General features: G+C 44.2%; 2 protein-coding genes across 2 annotated transcripts; both read left to right on the top strand.

Moving 5' to 3' along the window:
* Nucleotides 1–1,218: 1,218 nt before the first annotated feature.
* Nucleotides 1,219–4,261, top strand: bcl7bb (BAF chromatin remodeling complex subunit BCL7B b). The gene is made up of 6 exons (XM_068317689.1): nucleotides 1,219–1,383; nucleotides 1,868–1,943; nucleotides 2,804–2,891; nucleotides 3,009–3,167; nucleotides 3,390–3,493; nucleotides 3,622–4,261. Exons 1-6 carry the CDS (start codon nucleotides 1,271–1,273, stop codon nucleotides 3,691–3,693), a joined length of 612 nt encoding a protein of 203 aa, XP_068173790.1. The 5' UTR covers nucleotides 1,219–1,270; the 3' UTR covers nucleotides 3,694–4,261.
* Nucleotides 4,262–4,717: 456 nt separating this feature from the next.
* baz1b (bromodomain adjacent to zinc finger domain, 1B) lies at nucleotides 4,718–17,079 on the top strand. Its single transcript, XM_068317632.1, has 21 exons — nucleotides 4,718–5,491; nucleotides 6,587–6,703; nucleotides 7,454–7,598; nucleotides 7,920–8,112; nucleotides 8,372–8,493; nucleotides 8,628–8,825; nucleotides 8,916–9,104; nucleotides 9,197–10,490; nucleotides 10,674–10,841; nucleotides 10,961–11,099; nucleotides 11,189–11,358; nucleotides 11,453–11,567; nucleotides 11,653–11,751; nucleotides 12,021–12,198; nucleotides 12,281–12,469; nucleotides 12,586–12,733; nucleotides 12,809–12,956; nucleotides 13,201–13,319; nucleotides 13,858–13,997; nucleotides 14,118–14,224; nucleotides 14,357–17,079. The coding sequence occupies exons 1-21, from the start codon at nucleotides 5,373–5,375 to the stop codon at nucleotides 15,003–15,005; spliced, it is 4,746 nt and encodes a 1,581-aa protein (XP_068173733.1). The 5' UTR covers nucleotides 4,718–5,372; the 3' UTR covers nucleotides 15,006–17,079.
* The last annotated feature ends 440 nt before the right edge of the window (nucleotides 17,080–17,519 follow it).

Here is a 17,519-nt window from a genome sequence, read left to right as displayed (position 1 = left end):
GGTATATATTTTTGGAGAGGTTATGTGTGTATAGTAAATATGTCACTAGATTTGAAGTTACAATCTGGTTCTAAAATGGTTCCAGACCTGGTTCAAAAATGTTTTATTTTTGAATTATTTATATCAGTGTGGAATATGAAAATGTGTATGAGTCTGGATTTATTTGACTCAAGGAAATTTTTACTCTGAAATAAATAATAATGCTATAGTGGGAGTTATGTTTGACTTTTTTTTTTGAGTTACAGAGCAATATTTAGAACACCATTACCTTTTATTCTTGATTTTTAAGAATACCTGTCAGATTAATAATGTTTGATGAATACAAATTCCAGATTGTCATCATCATCATCACGGGGGCATATTATGATGGTCAAAGTGCCACATGTATAATAACAAAGTGGGAAATCCGAGCTGCATTTGATGAGGTTTAGTGTTTAGCATCAGATTTTTAATCAGAAGCTTCCATATGAGCGTGATGCATAACAACCACAACAAAATGCTTCAATAAACACCAAACATTTTTAATGAAATATACCACTGGCACTGGACATTATCAGCAATATGTGATCAGTGATACCGCACAGCACCGTCATGAAATATTGATAACTACTGGGCCAACAGATAAAATAATCTCTCAATGTTACGAAATGCTCAACTTTAGACGACTGATATTTTCCTTAACTCACGACTGCCCTCCACTGGTCACAGATGGCAGGTTAAAAGTAGTGAAGCTTTGTCTTGAGGCACAGGATTAGGGTAAAATCAATTTATCAGTAAAATGCAAAAAATACATGATCGCAGTGAAAAATAAGTCTTTTTATAGAATTCAAATTATTAATAATATTAATCATTAGTCATCATTAATATTAGTCGTGGGGCAGAATACAATGCAATGTTTGCTCTTTGTCTTTTTTGTGTTCATACATCCATCCATCCATCCATCTTGTGTTTATACATTCCCTCGGTGCGGTTTACAAGTGTCTAAAATGACATAAATGATTCACTTGTAAATAAAAAGAACATTATTTTTCCTTTAAAAATATCTTGAAACAGAGAAAAAAAAATGTAATCAATTTGGGTTATAAAAATGATCGGCTCGTTTTCAGTCCCTTAGACGTGTCCAGTGGCCGCCCTATCGCCACAGAGCATGAGCGCAGTGAGGAGGATGAAGCCCGGAGGAGGAGAAATAATGAGATGATTAAATCTCGCGAGATTCCCACAGAAAGGAAAGACTGGGGCTTGGTCTTGAAGTTTTCAGATGCATCTGTAGATGAATCATAACTGCATCAAGATGTCGGGACGATCAGGCCGCGCTGAGACACGGAGCCGGGCTAAAGATGACATTAAAAAGGTCCTGGCAGCGATCGAGAAAGTGCGGAAATGGTACGTAAGCTGTCTGCGAGACAATATGGAGGGAAATATTACACTAGACTGTCGCCTGCTATCTGCTGCGTCGCTCAACAAACTTCAGTCGGAAAAGTTAGATGATTGACGGAGCTGCCGGCCAATCAGATGCCCCGGTTGACGGCTAAGGCGGGGCTAGTCGAGTTTTTTTCCGCCGAGAGCTGTCAACATGGCTACAGTCTGACTCGCTGCGCGGTAATTGTGGACGACTGTCCTCTTGTCACATTACTGTGGAATTAATCACCACCTGCCGAGCGATTCTCATCACGTTAATCCGCTGTTATCAAGAGAAAATGACGGAGCGTGATGGATTTCATTCGATCTCGTTTTTTTTTTGTGTGTGTGTGTGAACACGGGTATCTAAGGGTGCTTTACGTCACGTTTAAGATTAAAGCTATTAAAGCAGATGGCTGCTTTTGACAATCACACAAATTAATTTCTTCCTCCCCCACTCCTCCCTCAGGGAGAAGAAATGGGTGACAGTTGGTGATACATCTTTACGCATATTCAAGTGGGTGCCAGTGACAGAAACAAAGCAGGTTGGGTCTTCTACCATGTGTCAAATCGTTGATTTAGAAATGCACCAGTGTGTTTGTGTGCAAATTTGCAGCATATGACAATAACAGCCACTATTTTGTCCCTTATTCAATTTTAATGATCTGGGGGGGAAAAAAAAATCCGACCACAAAATGATAAAACATGCAAACACTTGACATTTTCTCAGGTGGTACACCTGGATTATGCAAATTTTTTACACAAATCACTGACTGGTGTTGCCCTCATCAACAATAAATAGAGCAGTAATCCAGCTCTACACAGTCTGAGACCATTTCATTTTGCAGTCAGACTGCTGCAGGCAGATATGTCAATGGAGATTGTTACATGTTGTCGACTGTGGCGTGGGCTGCCTGTCCTTGATACTGACTGGATAATGCCTGCGTAGACACACTATTGTGGAATGGTGAGCATTCAACACCTTGGCAACTTGTCTGTTGGACTGCATTGCCTCCAGCATACCAATGGCAGCATGCCCATCATGTTGCCCCAGCAGTGGTATTTTGGTAGATCACATTGTCTCCCAAATCTTTTGACTGTTTTACAGTTGTGGATTATTTTAACAAGGGAACGGACATTTGGGATTAGTTGGATAAGAGCATTGTGGCTATTTCTGTACAAATGCTGTTTTCAGAATCAGACTATGTCAAACTGCTCACAAAGATCAAATGGAATTGTCATTAAAAACTGCTTTTCATGTAGATGTACAAGGAATTTTAAAAAATACATAATTTTCAGCTTGTGAAAAAATAAATAGTGGTGCATTTTAAAATCCATTGCATGCATCTATATAAATCCTTTTATGAGCAAACTACCCTATTCGACAATCCCTCTTTGTCATCAGATATATCGCACCAAATCCACTGGTGGGGATGTTAGAGGACTGAAAGATGTTGTCCTGGAAAATACGAACTCTCTGCTGGATTTCACTGGTGAGCTCTGTGGCAGTTATATAATAAATTACTGGCACCATCTAATTCACTGTGGTGCGTAAATACCAGAAATTAAATATCTCCAAGAAAGTCTTCATACTGTTTCTTTGTGTCTAGATGAAAACAGCAACCAGAGCTTTCTGTCTGATGTTTACCAACCTAAGATGGATAACAGCAGCAGCACCTCCAGCTCGCAGCAGGTCAGCCCGCCACACACCTCCAGCCTCCGAATGGAAGACTCTCAGCCACCAATGCTGGGGCAGGAGAGTGTGGATGGTAAGTGGAATATTTGTAATAAAAACAAAATCGAGAAATAAAATAGAATCAATTGTTGATTTAAACACTTAATCCCTTGGCCAAGATATAAACCCAAAGTTGCATTTAATTGTCCTGTTTGCATATATTTATGACCTCATTCCTTTTTGTCTGGTTTGCTGTCAAAGCTGCATTAGGAAGGATGCAATTGGATGTAATTTATTTTGTTCCCCCTGAATGCAGACCCAATTCATTCAGGGCAGGATGGAGCTGATGAACCTCCCACTCTCATTAAGGAGGACCTTCTTTCATCAGGAACTATTAGACGGAGCACCTCAGACACACAGGTGGGCTTTCTGAAAATATGTTCACGGAAGCCATTTAAATATGAATTTGTATAATTTTACCATTAAAGGAATGACTCTTTAATTGTAGCTTTGGATTGACCTAATAATAAATTCCTTTAATTTAACAGGAAGAACTGGATGAATCAGGAGCACCTCCTTTAAAGAAGATTTGCACAGGAGAGAATGCGGTTCTCAGATAGCTTATTTATTTATCATTTATCAGACATGATACCTATCCTGTTCAATTAGCTGAAGTTTCAAAATTGCTTCTTTCTCTGCAAAGGTTCTTTCGGCACATTTATCCAAATATCAACAAATGAAGAAAGTATTTACCTAACCTGAAATATTTGGTCACTTATAAGTTTTAAGTGATTTCTGAAGTGAATGGAAAGTATTTTCCATATTTTCTGTGGAATATCACTGCTGTTTGCAGTGTTTAGTTTAATTCTCATGCTGTAAATGTGTTTTTTTTCTTTTTGGACAGCTTATTGTTTCAGCTATCATGGTCATGCACTTAAGCCGTACATTTGTATGCCCTATCCTGTTGCTGTATTGTAGCAGTTTATGGGCCATCATGGAAATCAGTTAACTGTGCTTTATGATGCTTAGATGTGACATTTTGTTTATCATATGATACTCTTTCTGAAATAGATCTCTTGGCCCTCCACATGTTTGTTTTTTCAAAATATTTATAATAGAATTTCTTCATGTTTATAACAAAATACGTTATAAACCATAATAAATCCTTATGTTCTATTCCCATTTCAATTCACTTGTGATGCTTGGATGAATTATTCAATGTTTGCGTTTTGGAGTAATGTCTCTGATTTGGTAAAGACAGGTCCCATTGTTTAATCAGACCTGTTTCAAATTGATGTTTAGACGATGAGTATAGAAACTGGTCGTCTAAAGACGGGAAGAATTGACGTCAGATCATTTATGAATAAATATATTGTGAAATACTTATGCTTATTTTAGTATAAATTCGTAAAATATATCTCAATCTTTTTTGCAATCAGCTGACCTAGTCGCTTAATTTATTTTTTATACGGGCGTGGTTTATTTAAGGGGCCCTGCAAGAATGATAATAGACAAGCCATATTAGCCAATCACAAGCCATATCAGAACAATTCTACGAGGGCGCCTGAGTGAACGAGCCAATGATCGTCCAGATGGGGCGGGACATAACTGCGACGCTGTATGCTACCGGGGAAACGGTGAAGTGACGGCGTACGGAATTGTGCCGGTGGACTGGAAACTCCCGCCATTTCGACAAGGAATTAACCTCTTGATTGATCCAAGTTAGTTTTTTTCCATTACTTTTGGACGGTGCTGTCTGCCAAGAAGCCTGGACAATACGAACATGAACGGAATAAAATTGATTATACGAGAAAAGGCGTAGTTTGCAAAGACTTGAGCTCGCACCGACCGCCAGACCACCCGCTGAACAGCTTGGGCTGTTGCCGCGAGTTTGACTTCGTTGTTGGGTTTGCATCCCTTCTCGTTCATCCATAGGAGCTGAAAGTTTGTCAACTATACGAAGAGCCACGTTCATTAACTTGTTTTACATCCAGGACGTTCCGTGGAACCAACATGTCACCGCTGCTGGAGCTGTTAAGAAGGATGCAATGAGGCGGCTTGCAAGAAGCGCTCTGTTATTGTTTTGCTGCGAGTTAGCAACCCAACCAACGAGCTAGCCAGTTAGCCGCTACACGTTGAGTGCCGGGCCTGCCGGCGGGAGCGTGGGACGCGCTCTAAATACTTCGGGGCTCCTGGATACATGCGAAGGACACGTTCTTGTATATTATTATCCCAGTGTTGTGCCGGAACGTTCCCTTTTTTGTAAACATTCGACACCTGTGCCATCTGTGGATCTGAAATGGCTCCACTTTTAGGCCGGAAGCCGTATCCACTGGCTAAGCCGCTAGCCGAACCACCAGGCCCCGGAGAGGAGGTCTACATCATCGAGCACACCAAGGAGGCCTTCAGGAACAAAGAGTATCCTTTAACGAGATGCTGATGCTCTGGCTCGATTCGTCTAGCCCACCGACACACTAGATAACTACAGCTTTATTTGCTTGGCTTAATTTATGCCCACACATTCAAATATATATATATAACTGATTATATCTACCCTATCCAATTTGACGTTTCTCATTTAGCATCCTCGCATGTACATTTTACTGAGTGACAAGCTGGCTAGCTAGCTACCAGATATTAGACTGTGCCAGCCATGTCCTTGAAGCTAGCCCTACATTCCTCCAAACTAACACAAAGTTAACAGTTTGTATGTAAAAATGTCCACCCCCGATAAACCGAAGAGCGCTGCTGAGAAACGTCATACGGCTTTCAGCCTCCGCTGTCATGCTAGCAGGTTAAGCTAGCGCGATGCTAACGCCAGGACTCCCTTTATGTTTGCTGTCGTCGGGCTGAACGGCGCGCATGTCTCCCCTGAGTTAGCTAACCTGAGCTAACCTGTTCTGACAAGGGTCGATTCCTATTCAAGAAGGGTTAACTAGCTTAGAATCACAAAATATAAGTTTATTATGTTGTGTAATAGCTATTTCACCCTTTTTATTTCACACGCAGTTTAATGTGAGCACGATTATGAAGCCTGTTGTGACAGCTCGGTGTAGATGTGAGAAAGGCTAAAAGTTTTCACCTCAGTTTATAAATGGTTCTAGATCTCACACTAACACACACATTCTCATACTTCCTGTAGTTATTTTAACAAACATCTACTTGTTTCTATTTAAAAATCCTTTGCTGAGAAGGAGGTGTTCTCCTCACTGCTGTGGTTTTTACAGTCCAACCACAGCCAAACCTTTCTCTCCACAGAGATATGTTTACTTGTCCCATTGAACTTCTGTTCATTTCAGGTCGCCAGGGCCTTTCCAATTTTGATAACCATATCTCCCGACACACCTTACTGGATTCACTTGGTGTCAGCTTTCTTTTAAATTGAGACAGATTACATTGATTTATCAACACTGGACCCCGTACTTGTGTCATTAATGATAATTAAGCCATTTCTCAGGGAGGAGAAGCTGTTTGCATGAGACAACTGTAATGTCCTTGACAAGATCTCTTCAGAGAGTATGAGGCGCGTTTGAAGAGGTATGATGAGCGCATTTGGACATGCAAGAGCACTGGAAGCAGCCAGCTCACTCACAAAGAAGCATGGGAGGAGGAACAAGAAGTCACTGAGCTGTTAGTATTGCACTCAAAGTCAATGTCAATGTGTGTACGTGATTGTCTCCAAGAACCATTATTACAGTCAACCCAGAGCCTATACATTTTGTACATGACGTTCAGCTGTGTCAGGGAAGAGCTATATTCTCTCAGTGAAGGTCACAAGGCTTTGCAGCTTTGCTATGATTGGATAAAGCTTGTGCTCCTCCTCTCATTCTATTTAAGGGTGTGTGATTGAGTCATCTTTGAATCTATAATGGACCGGGAAGAGCTCCTTATCCTGATCTATGAAAAGGATGCTTATTGAGCAATTTTCACAACAATTAAACATACGTTTTTCAGTCGAGCAGTTAACAACGAACTCGAGGTGTGTTGTTGTCCTCAAGGAGTTGAGGAACTACTTTAAATATGTGTTCCAAAAGACATTTCCAAGCTGTGTTCGGAGCCGAAAGTCACTCAGGATCACAGGATGTGGTTAATCTGTCTAATTATGTCGGCAAGAGGTTTTAACCCCCCCTGCTGGCCACTTTGGGCGTTATGTTGCCCTGTTTTGTAATATCCTCCATCGTACTGTTTCATGCAGAAATTCAAAAAATGTCATGGGTAATATTGCATCACACACACACACATGAACAAATTCAGCTCCTATCTTATCTGGTAACAGAAGTACTTGCTGAGCATGTCTGAGTTATGATGCAAATACAAGGCACAAACAATACGCTACAATATTAAAACTTCATCTAAATACTAACAACATTGTTTGTGCAGGCTTCTGGAGGAGTATCCCAAATGGTTTGAGAAGCCTGTTCTGGAGATGGTCCACCATAACACCGTGTCTTTAGACAAACTGGTTGAAATGGCTTGGGTGGAAATCCTCACCAAGTACGCTGTGGATGAAGAGTGTGACTTCCTGGTCAGTTTGTCGTCCTAAATTTAAGAGCTTTACTATCTGAATTTGGATCAGATGATAACCGCATCATTTTTTACCTGCTGAGTAACATGTTATGTCAGTGATAACATGTTTGCTTTTGCACCAGTACTGCTGCTTTATGTGACTTTAATTGCCCCTTGCGGACAAATTAAGTTTTTTGAATTGAATTTAATTAAAATTCACATTTTTTTTCTTAAGTTAACCTTTGCTTTATGATGATTGCTGGCCATTTTCTTTGGTTCTTTTAATTGGATGTACCCCATTGGTGTGTACTGAGGTGCTTACAGGACTTTTTCACTTCAGGTGGGAAAAGACAAAAGTTTACAAGTGAAAGTGGTGAAGATCCATCCTCTAGAAAACCCAGAAGGCGAGACTGCTGAGAAGAAGCTCGAAGGTGCCTGCGATTCTCCATCCAGCGACAAGGAGAATGCAAGTCAGGAGAACCAGAGGAAAGAACCTCCTCCCAGAGAGGAGGAGAACCGGAGAGAGAGTCTGAGTGAGTGCTATAAAAGAGTCTTTAAGCTCGGAACCAGCGATGCTATGCAGTGAGAATATAGCTGGACTTAAAAATGAGAAATGATTGTCAACATGACTTTTTTAACCACTATAATGAGTTTGGTGTTAGTAGATAAAACATGACTGGAAAATCCAGTTTTCCATGTTTCCTAATTTCACCTGTATTTTTAAACTCTTGTCTGATTATTTGAAAAACGAGTCCTGCAGTTTCTGCATGATATTGTTTGACATCTTACCAGGTGACAGAGCACGACGTTCACCGAGGAAACTTTCCACTGCCATGAAGGAAGAGAAGAGGAAGTGGGTGATGCCCAAATTCCTTCCACATAAGTATGACGTGAGGCTCATTAATGAGGACAAGGTTCGTATTTCATGCCCATATTCAACACCAGGTTTTATTTGTGGTGGATGAGGCTGATGGGGATTCAGTGCTGTCAAAAAAAAACAAAAAAAAAACCATGTTTCATTTTGAACTTGTTTATCTTCCGCTCACAGGTGATCAGCGACGTCCCGGCGGACAGTCTTTACAGAACAGAACGGCCTCCAACCAAGGAGATCATGCGCTACTTCATCAGGCATTACGCCCTGAGGCTGGGGATGGGGGAGAGCGCCCCCTGGGTAGTTGAAGATGAACTGGTAAAAAAGTTCAGCCTACCCAGCAAATTTAGTGACTTCCTTCTTTCTCCACATAAGGTAAATATACTGACTGTTTACCTGTTACCTGAATTAAACTTGTTGCTGATCCTTAGCGGACTCTTTTATGTATATTTTTTTTCTCTAAAGTTTTTAGCAGAGAATCCCTCTTCAAAGCGTAAGAGCTTAACATCACCTGAGGGTAAACTTAGGAAGAAGCTGAAGACCTCTGACACGCCAGGAGAGGATTCAGGAAACGAGAAAGGAGAAAAGAAAAGGAAAAAGAAGAAAGATGCTGCAGCCGTGCCCCTCAGTCCAACAATTTGGGGCCATATGCAGGTGAGCTGCGTTGTATTCGTATTATCAGTTATCGTGCAGCAAGGATAGGGTTCCGCCTAAAAGTCAAAGCTTTTGTTGTGTCTGTATTTCAGAAAATAAAAATGAACGGCTCCCCTCTTAAGGTGAAGAACTCAGGAACTCCAAAGAAAGGCGAGGACAAGGACTCGGATCCCTCCACTCCGAAATCAGGGAAAAAGTCAGGGGACAAGAAAGAAGGAAAGAAAAGCAGGAAGAGCAACATCCTCAAAGCTTCTAAAAATGATGGTAAAGCTGGTGTTAAGACTCCAAAAATGAAGCAGATGACTCTGCTGCATTTGGCAAAGAGCACTCCTGCTGGGAGCCCAAAGAAGAGGGCCCGCAGCTCTAGCATCGGGACGCCGAAATTGGGAAAACCGCTGCACCCAATGGCTCTCCACCTCCTTCGTTATTATAATCAGCATAAGGACAAAGAGGACAGGAAGAACGCCATCTCTTCCCTCATTTCCAAAGTGGCAAAGGCCTTGTCCCCTGACGACTGGGGCCGCTTGCCAGAGGACCTCAGGGTGTTGGTGCAGAAACGCTGTGAGTTACTGGAGCGAAAGAAGCAATGGGCGTCCATGAACGAAGAAGAGAAGCAAAAAGAGATAAAGAAAAGGCGTGAGAAAATGAGAGAAAAAGCCAGGGAGAGGCGTGAGAAGGAGATGCTCGTCCGGCGCGAGCAATCACGTCGATACGAAGACCAGGAGATCGAAGGCGGCAAGAACCTGCCCGCGTTCAAGCTCGTAGACATGCCAGAGGGGTTGCCCAACACCCTTTTTGGTAACGTTGCCATGGTGGTGGACTTCCTTCATTGCTACGCAGGGCTGCTGATGCCGGATGACCAGTATCCCATCACAGCAGTGGCTCTGATGGAGGCCCTGGCTGGAGATCGATCCGGATTCCTTTACCTGAATCGAGTGCTGGTGGTGCTGCTTCAGACGCTGCTCCAGGACGAACTGGCAGAAGGTTACAGCGAGCTCGACATGCCCTTATCCGAGATCCCCCTCACCATGCACTCCGCGTCCGAGCTGGCCCGGTTGTGCTTGCGACCCTGCGACGCCCACGCAGACGAGAGCGGCCAGGGTTCAGAGGTGTCAGGAGGTTTAGGAGGTTTTGATGATGTGGTGACCAGCGAGTTCCTGGATAAACTTGAGACGGTCGAGGTGTTCGAGCTGAGCCCAGAAGAGAAGGTCAACCTGCTGATGGGACTCTGCCATCGCATACTCATGACATACTCAGTCGAAGACCACGTCGATGCAAAGCTGCAACGTTCCGCTGAGCTGTGGAAGGAGCGTCTGGCAATGTTGAAGGAGGTGAACGACCGCAAGAGGGCCGAGAAGCAGAAGCAAAAGGAGATGGAGGTTAAAGGTAGGCGGCGACCGCCAGAAAGTCTCATCTGAACATTTAAACATGTCATCTGTTAGGGATTAGGCAGGATTATGTTTTTGTGAGCTCCAAAAGAAGCAACTCCTTCCAGCTCTCCATTCGTCTTTTCCTAAAGGTACGCAAACGTTTACGGGTTTCTGTCCCTGTTTTATTTACTTGTCAAAGGGGAGAAAAAGAAAGAAGTCGGGGCTAAAAAGGAAAGCAAGAAAGAAGTGAAAGTGGAACCAAAGGTGGAGCCCGAGCCCGAGGACATGATCAGCACGGTGAAGAGCCGCCGGCTGATGAGCATGCAGGCGAAGAAAGAGAAAGAGGAGATGGACCGACAGAACAAAGGTTAAACTAGAAGCAGTTAATGATCCACTATCTTAATTGCCCCTGGGGCACGAAGTTCCTCTGACATCTTTCTAGTATTACATCATGTAATTTAAGTGTTCATTTGTTACCGCTCCTAGAACGCATGGAGAAGGAGGCTGAGGAGGAGCGGATGCGTCGGCAGAGGGCTGCCTCTGAACGGGCCTTTCAGGACGGGATCACCAAAGCCAGGCTGGTCCTACGCAGGACCCCACTGGGTACTGACAGAAATCACAACCGGTCAGTGCTGCGACAGTGATGGAAAACTAAGTCCTTCTGAATAACTTGGTAAATTGTAAGTGGACTTTATTTGATGTTTTTTTATACAGGTACTGGCTTTTCTCTGACGTGGTTCCCGGTCTGTACATCGAGAAAGGCTGGGTGCACGAAAGCATCGACTACAGCTTCACACCTCCACCTGAAGATAAACCAGCCGAGCCAGAGCCTGAGGTAGACGAGGAAGAGGATGGAGAGTCGGCCATTACGAATGATTCACAAGGTGCGTAACCTTTCTGTGTTTAACAATATATTTCTGTTTATCTCTTAAATTGTAAAGAAATAAACTCTCATGAATCTAATGTCTGTTCATGTAGGAGCTGAGAAGGACGACGCCAGCATAGACGGTGCTATTAGTGAGGGAGCCCAGCAGGGGGCAGCAGCGGACGTCTGCATAGGAACGACCATTCCTAAGCAGGGTCAGAACCTCTGGTACGGGCTTTATATCAGTTGTTTGATTTATGACATCATTTCCTCTTCATGAAGTCATTCTAATTGTTCCTCCCTGTGAGTGCAGGTTCATCTGCGACAGCACAGCTGAGCTGGAGGAACTGGTGGAAAGTCTTCATCCTCAGGGGGTTCGAGAGAGCGAACTGAAAGCAAAGATAAAAAATAGGTGCTTGTTTTCACATTATAAGGGATAACTGGTTTAACAAACATGAAGCTATCCAGTCCTGTTGCATCGTTAATGCAATGTCAGATTTTACCAGCATCCAAGGAGCCGTTAAAAGGTTTATTTTTTTAATTGGTAGGTTATGGAAATTATTAGAAAGAAAAACAATGAAAGCTTATCAGAAAAGAGTAGAAAAATACAGCGTTTCACCTGGAGCAGATAATATTGTCTTTATGATCGTGAACCCAACACCTTCCCTCTCTCTGACTCAGATACCAGGACATCCTCCACTCCATCCATCTGACCCGGAAACCCAAACTGGGCCTCAGGACCTGCGACGGCTACGCAGAGCTGCTCAAGTACCTGCGCAGCGACATCCAGGAAGTAGCATCACGGCTGCAAAAGGGGGGCCTGGGATACCTGGATGACAATATAGACATTGAAGATCAGGTCATTACTATTGCTGATTGTAGCTCATGTGGTTCGTCCCTGTCGTGCACAGATTCGTGTAACATTGTCTCTTCTTTCATAGATGAAAGACATGGAGAGCTTGAAGGACTTTGGCGAATGCATCATCACCATTCAGGCCTGCGTCATCAAAAAGTTCCTGCAGGGGTTCATGGCGCCGAAGCAGAAAAAGAAGAAAAAGACTGGAGGGGAAGAAAGCAGCAGCAAGACTGAGGAGGTGGATGAGGAGAAGAGACTGGCGGAGGAGGCCAGGGTAAGAGAGGGGTCAAAGGTCATCACAGACCTTCAAATACAGACAGAGCAATCACTGGGGCAATTTCTAAATGAATAGATCTGCTCTTTAAACCAGTGGGGGTGTTTTCTTCTCAGGTAGCAACAGCGGTGGAGAAGTGGAAGACCGCGATCAGAGAGTCCCAGACCTTTTCCCGCATGCATGTCCTGCTGGGAATGTTGGACGCCTGCATCAAGTGGGACATGTCTGCTGAGAACGCTCGCTGCAAAGTCTGCCGCAGGAAAGGTAAGAGCCGTCACCGGTTGGTATCAGAGAACTCAGGGGGCGTTAGCGGTGATCACAGGTTGTGATTTGTTCCAGGTGACGATGAGAAACTCATCCTTTGTGATGAGTGCAACAAGGCCTTCCACCTGTTCTGTTTACGACCGGCGTTGTACCGCATTCCTGTTGGGGAGTGGTTGTGTCCGGCCTGCCAGCCCACAGTAGCCCGACGCGGCTCCCGCTCCAGGTAAACCAATAGAAACTGTTGTTTGGTAGTTGGGTGTAAGGCTGCACCCTAAAAATGTTTTCATCATCGTGTTGTCATGGTTACTCCAGCCACTTTCTACATTTTCTGTACGTTTGAAGCTGATTGTCGTGTCAGATTGTTCACACTCGCCCATGTTGGCGGTTATGATCCGTCCACTTTAGTGTCTCCTGTGGTGCCGACGTCTGTGTCCTTTCTTTGATTTTTGTTCACCACTCCATTGCAGGAATTATAAACAGGACTCAGATGAAGAGGATGATGAGGAGGAGGACTCTGAAGAGGAGGAATCTGAGGATGAGGAAGACGAGGAGGAAGATAATGATTACAAAGCTATGGGTCACAGCTGTGAGTATTTTGACTCAGGTAGTTGATGGCTCACCATGAGGGTGTCTCTGTCAGGGTTTACACCTAGTGTGTTCTTTTACGTTCTAAAAATATTTTTAAAAAGCCAACTTAAATGTTAAGGACAAAAAAAAAACTTTTTACACACGCTGATATCTTCTTAGATGACTTCAACCTTTGTACTGCTCTCAAACAAAAACCAACTCGGTTTTGCTCAGTGAATGCATTTTCCAGAAAGACAGTGTGTGATCACACCAGTCCTCTTTTAGCCCGTCGGGGCAAAACGAGGGGGAATGCTGATGAGGAATTCCGTTGCTCGTCTCTATTGTCTCTGTGTTTGCTTTGAAGCCGTGTTTCACTCTGGTTTCACTCGGCGAATGTGGCAGGATGATCCCCTCTGTCGGCTCCAGCCAGGATGTCGTCACTTAAGAAACGTTGCACAGCACACTTTAAAATAGAAAGTCATAATTCTCTTTTGCACATTTCACGATAATAAAGACTTCCCTTTTTGCTCGACTGCTCATTTTCTGTTTCTCCGCAGTGAGACCGAGGAAGAAAACCAAGCAGTCCTCTTCTCGACCGAAGAGCTCCAAAACGAAACCCAAGAAGCCGTCGTCCTCAAGCGGTCAAAGCAGCAAGCAGAGGTCTGGTCCCAACTGCCCGGCAGACATCGACGAACTGGTGAGTAACCGTCACTACTGCCCTGTTGAGAGGATGCATCTTGGTGCTGGGTGGTTTTAAAGGATGCACCTGCACCCAGAGTCAGACAGGAGTTTAAATCGTCGTAAATTGTCTCTGCAGGTGCGACAAAGCACCCAGTCAGGAGTTAGCAGGCAGGCGCTGGAGCTGGAGCGCTGCGAGGAGATCCTGAAGAAGCTGACAAAGTTCCGCTTCAGCTGGCCTTTCAGGTGAGCCAAATAATACCGTGTATGTTGAAGCAGCTCCGCCCACTACGAAATAATGGGAGGGGCTTACGTCAACCAGGAAGTATTAAGATCACAGTGATGCAGCCTTCGTCTTCTACTCTGCTCCTCCCACAGGGAGCCTGTGTCCCCGGATGAGGCGGAGGACTACCTGGACATCATTTCCCAGCCCATGGATTTCCAGACGATGCTGGGAAAGATCAGCCAGGGCGCGTACCGCCACCCCCAGGACTTCCTGGAAGACATGAAGCTGGTCTTCTCCAACGCAGAGGAGTACAACCAGCAGGGCAGCACCGTCCTCTCCTGCATGGTGAAGACGGAGCAAACTTTCACGGAGCTGCTCCAAAAGCTGCTGCCCGGCCTCAGCTACCTCCGCCGACGCACGCGCAAGCGAGTCAGCAAAGCCCCCGCCACATCCGAGGAAGAGGAGGAGGAGGAGGAGGATGAGGAGCAGGAGGAGGAGGAAGAACCGAAGAAGATGCAGAATGGCAAATCTAAAAGGAAGAAAGCCGCGAACGGTCGGAGGCGGAAGTTTGAGGAGAGCGAGAGCGAGGAGGAGGAGGAGGATGATGATGGGGGCAGGAGGAGGAGTAAGCGGACCTCTGCCACCTCCGTCAGGAAGGATTACAGGGAGCAGGATAGCGACGGCGAGCGGGACGCAAAGAGAACTCGTCAGCGGAGGGGCCGGGGCAACGCAGGGGGGGCGAGCAGCGACGAGGACCGGTCCAGCAAGCAGCGACATTCCAAGAAACAAAAACGTCGGTGAAGTCCAGGTGCTCGGCTTCGCCTCATCTCCTGTTGCTTTACAAAGTCTGCTCCACTCCTCTAAAAATGATCAAAACGCCTCTGTCTCCTCCTCCTCCTGCAGCCGGTGGGGCTCAAACCTCAGAAGGACTTTTTGTGTCATTGAATTTTTGTTCATATTTTGACAAACCGAAAAGAAAACTGATTTATATTTGTAATGTTTAATACCGGTAATGCTTGATGGGGGTTGTTTTTTCTTTTCTTTTCCAACCGAGGGAGAGTGAGACATTTACAGTCTTGATAGCTCTTAAGACTCTTTAAATCGAAATTTAATTTTCAATTTGGAAGCACATTTGACCTAGTAATTTGACTTGAAAGCTGTTTCGTCTTCACGTCTGTCGTCGCCCGTCGCACACTTACCCCAAAACCGTCTCTTTACCGGTTGTTTTACGATAAACAAATTGAGCAGGGATCTAAATGTTCACTCACATCTTTCATTTCGTTGTATTTCCACCGACGTCTCACTAAAGAGACGGCGTCTGTTGAAGAGAAGTTTCTTTTTGGTGATTCCTCGTGCATCTCCTGTAAATCTCTGGTTACCGAGCATCTTGGCGCTTCGATTATCTTCGGTCAAATGCAACTTTATAAATGAACATTTTAGGATTTTTCTAGCTGTAAGTACCTTTTCTCCCCAGCCCAGTTTTAGGTGGCGCCTGCAGATCAATCGTGTAGTTGCCTCGTTTTTGTGCAGAAAAAAACCTGACTTCAGCTCAGCCCTTGGTGCCAAGACATTTTCAAACTTGGGCACTCGACTCAGACTTTCTTTTTCGTCCGGCCGTACCTCCTCTTCAGTGCTGTCACTTTAAAAAGAACCGGTACCTCAATGCTCCATCGTTTTGCACTCGCTCTAAGGTGCGCCTCTTATGCCAGCAGCTGCAGGACCACACTTTAATGAAATAATATGCTCAAACCTTTGTAAACAGTGTTGAAAAACAATAAAAATTTAAACTTTTGTTAAAAAATGGGCATTTTTAAAAAATATTTAATATTTTTGCACATTTTATTTGGTATTGTAAATGATAACTTGTAAGTTGAGCTAATCTGAATCTGATAAGTTGCAAAACCAGGGGGGGGGGGTTTTCCTCGTCAATGCAGAGTTACTTTATTTTTGTCACAGCAGAAATTGTTGCCCGGTGGGTTTTATCAGCCCCCCCCCCTTCCCTCCAAGGGCAAATGAAGGTGTCACTCCATGTCCTGGTTCAGCCACCGGGTGGTGCTCTCCTACTACACTTCAGATACTTTTGTCCCAGCATTGTAATGGTGACCTCTGGTTGTAGCTGGAGCGGTGCAACACTAGGCTCACTATGATCACCAGTCAATGAAGGACGGGGGCTTCGTCGTACTGATGCGTTTTTGCTCTTCGGTTTGTTTTATACTGACTTCTGCACAACCGACAGGAACAGACTTACTTCAGACACATCCGCTGAAATTAGACTCGGTTGATGTGCAGCATCTTTGAGGTCGAGTACGATGTACATGTATAAATATGTAAACTGGCGAGGCAGTGGCGTGTTCCCCTCTGCTGTCTGTGTTGTGCTGTGCCGTTCTCCCGTGTTTCACTCGTGCTGTTATCATTAAGACTTAACAATTTCATTTGGACAAAGTGTTTTTGTCTTTTTTTATACCTGTCCTTTTCCAATTTTTTTTTTTTGTATTTGGCTAATGGGAATTAAAAAATCAATCTTGTAGTTGTTTGACATTCAACAAACAAAAATTTGATGCCCTTCTCAAGTTGAGACCTTGACTGTAAATGCTTTCTTTATTCTTAGAGGAACTGCTAAGTCTTTTACACATCCTTTTTTTATATATATATTTATAGTCTCTAAAACTGGGTTTGGGCAGGTTCAGAGGATTCACATGTAAAGAATTTCCAATAAAGGCTATTGACAAAGACGGTACTTCTCCCTGTTTTATTCCCACTGAAGCGATGAGCGCCCCATATCACTGCCAACTGTAAACCTCGTGATTAGACGATGAACGGGGAGGAAATCGGGTTAAACCTGACCACTGACTGATGTCTAATTTTACTTTTTAATAAAACACGAAACAATTGTCTCACTGTCTGGTGTGGAATCTTTTGTCACGAGTCGGCTATAAATACAGCCTCTATGGAGAATAAATGGATTTGTTATTCTCAGAGGAGGCTGAGAAATAGAGACTGCAAGTGTTCCATGAAAATATTTTTGTGGGAGAGATGCACCTGATGTCTGAGTTAGGCCTTGGCTACGCAACCTTGACGCAAGGCATATTAAATATGCATGCGAGGCCATCGTAATGTGGCTTCTGGGGATGTGTCTGACCACAGCTCCGGTTTCACTCCGCAGAAATGTGCAGGTAGTGAGTGGGTGGGAGCGACGAGTCCAACATACGCAGCCAAAATGAGACGTGTCTGACGATGTATGGAGCAGGAACGACCTTATGAAATATCTGCAGAGGCGTTGACAACCTCTGAGCCGTCTGTAACTTGAAAACAGGT

This window comes from Antennarius striatus, chromosome 6 (genome assembly GCF_040054535.1).
Source record: "Antennarius striatus isolate MH-2024 chromosome 6, ASM4005453v1, whole genome shotgun sequence".
Classification (NCBI taxonomy): Eukaryota; Metazoa; Chordata; class Actinopteri; order Lophiiformes; family Antennariidae; genus Antennarius; species Antennarius striatus.
The sequence above is the reverse complement of the archived record's forward strand: the minus strand, read 5'-3'. Positions and strand labels throughout refer to the sequence as shown.

Bases quoted from the DNA above. Each gene is read 5' to 3' on its own strand.
- baz1b (XM_068317632.1), top strand. From the start codon at position 5,373: ATGGCTCCACTTTTAGGCCGGAAGCCGTATCCACTGGCTAAGCCGCTA. The intron at 8,494-8,627 runs GTTCGTATTTCA...TTCCGCTCACAG, and splicing joins GGCTCATTAATGAGGACAAG to GTGATCAGCGACGTCCCGGC. The intron at 10,842-10,960 runs GTTAAACTAGAA...TACCGCTCCTAG, and splicing joins GATGGACCGACAGAACAAAG to AACGCATGGAGAAGGAGGCT.
- bcl7bb (XM_068317689.1), top strand. From the start codon at position 1,271: ATGAATCATAACTGCATCAAGATGTCGGGACGATCAGGCCGCGCTGAG. The intron at 1,944-2,803 runs GTTGGGTCTTCT...CTTTGTCATCAG, and splicing joins CAGTGACAGAAACAAAGCAG to ATATATCGCACCAAATCCAC. The intron at 3,494-3,621 runs GTGGGCTTTCTG...TTAATTTAACAG, and splicing joins GGAGCACCTCAGACACACAG to GAAGAACTGGATGAATCAGG.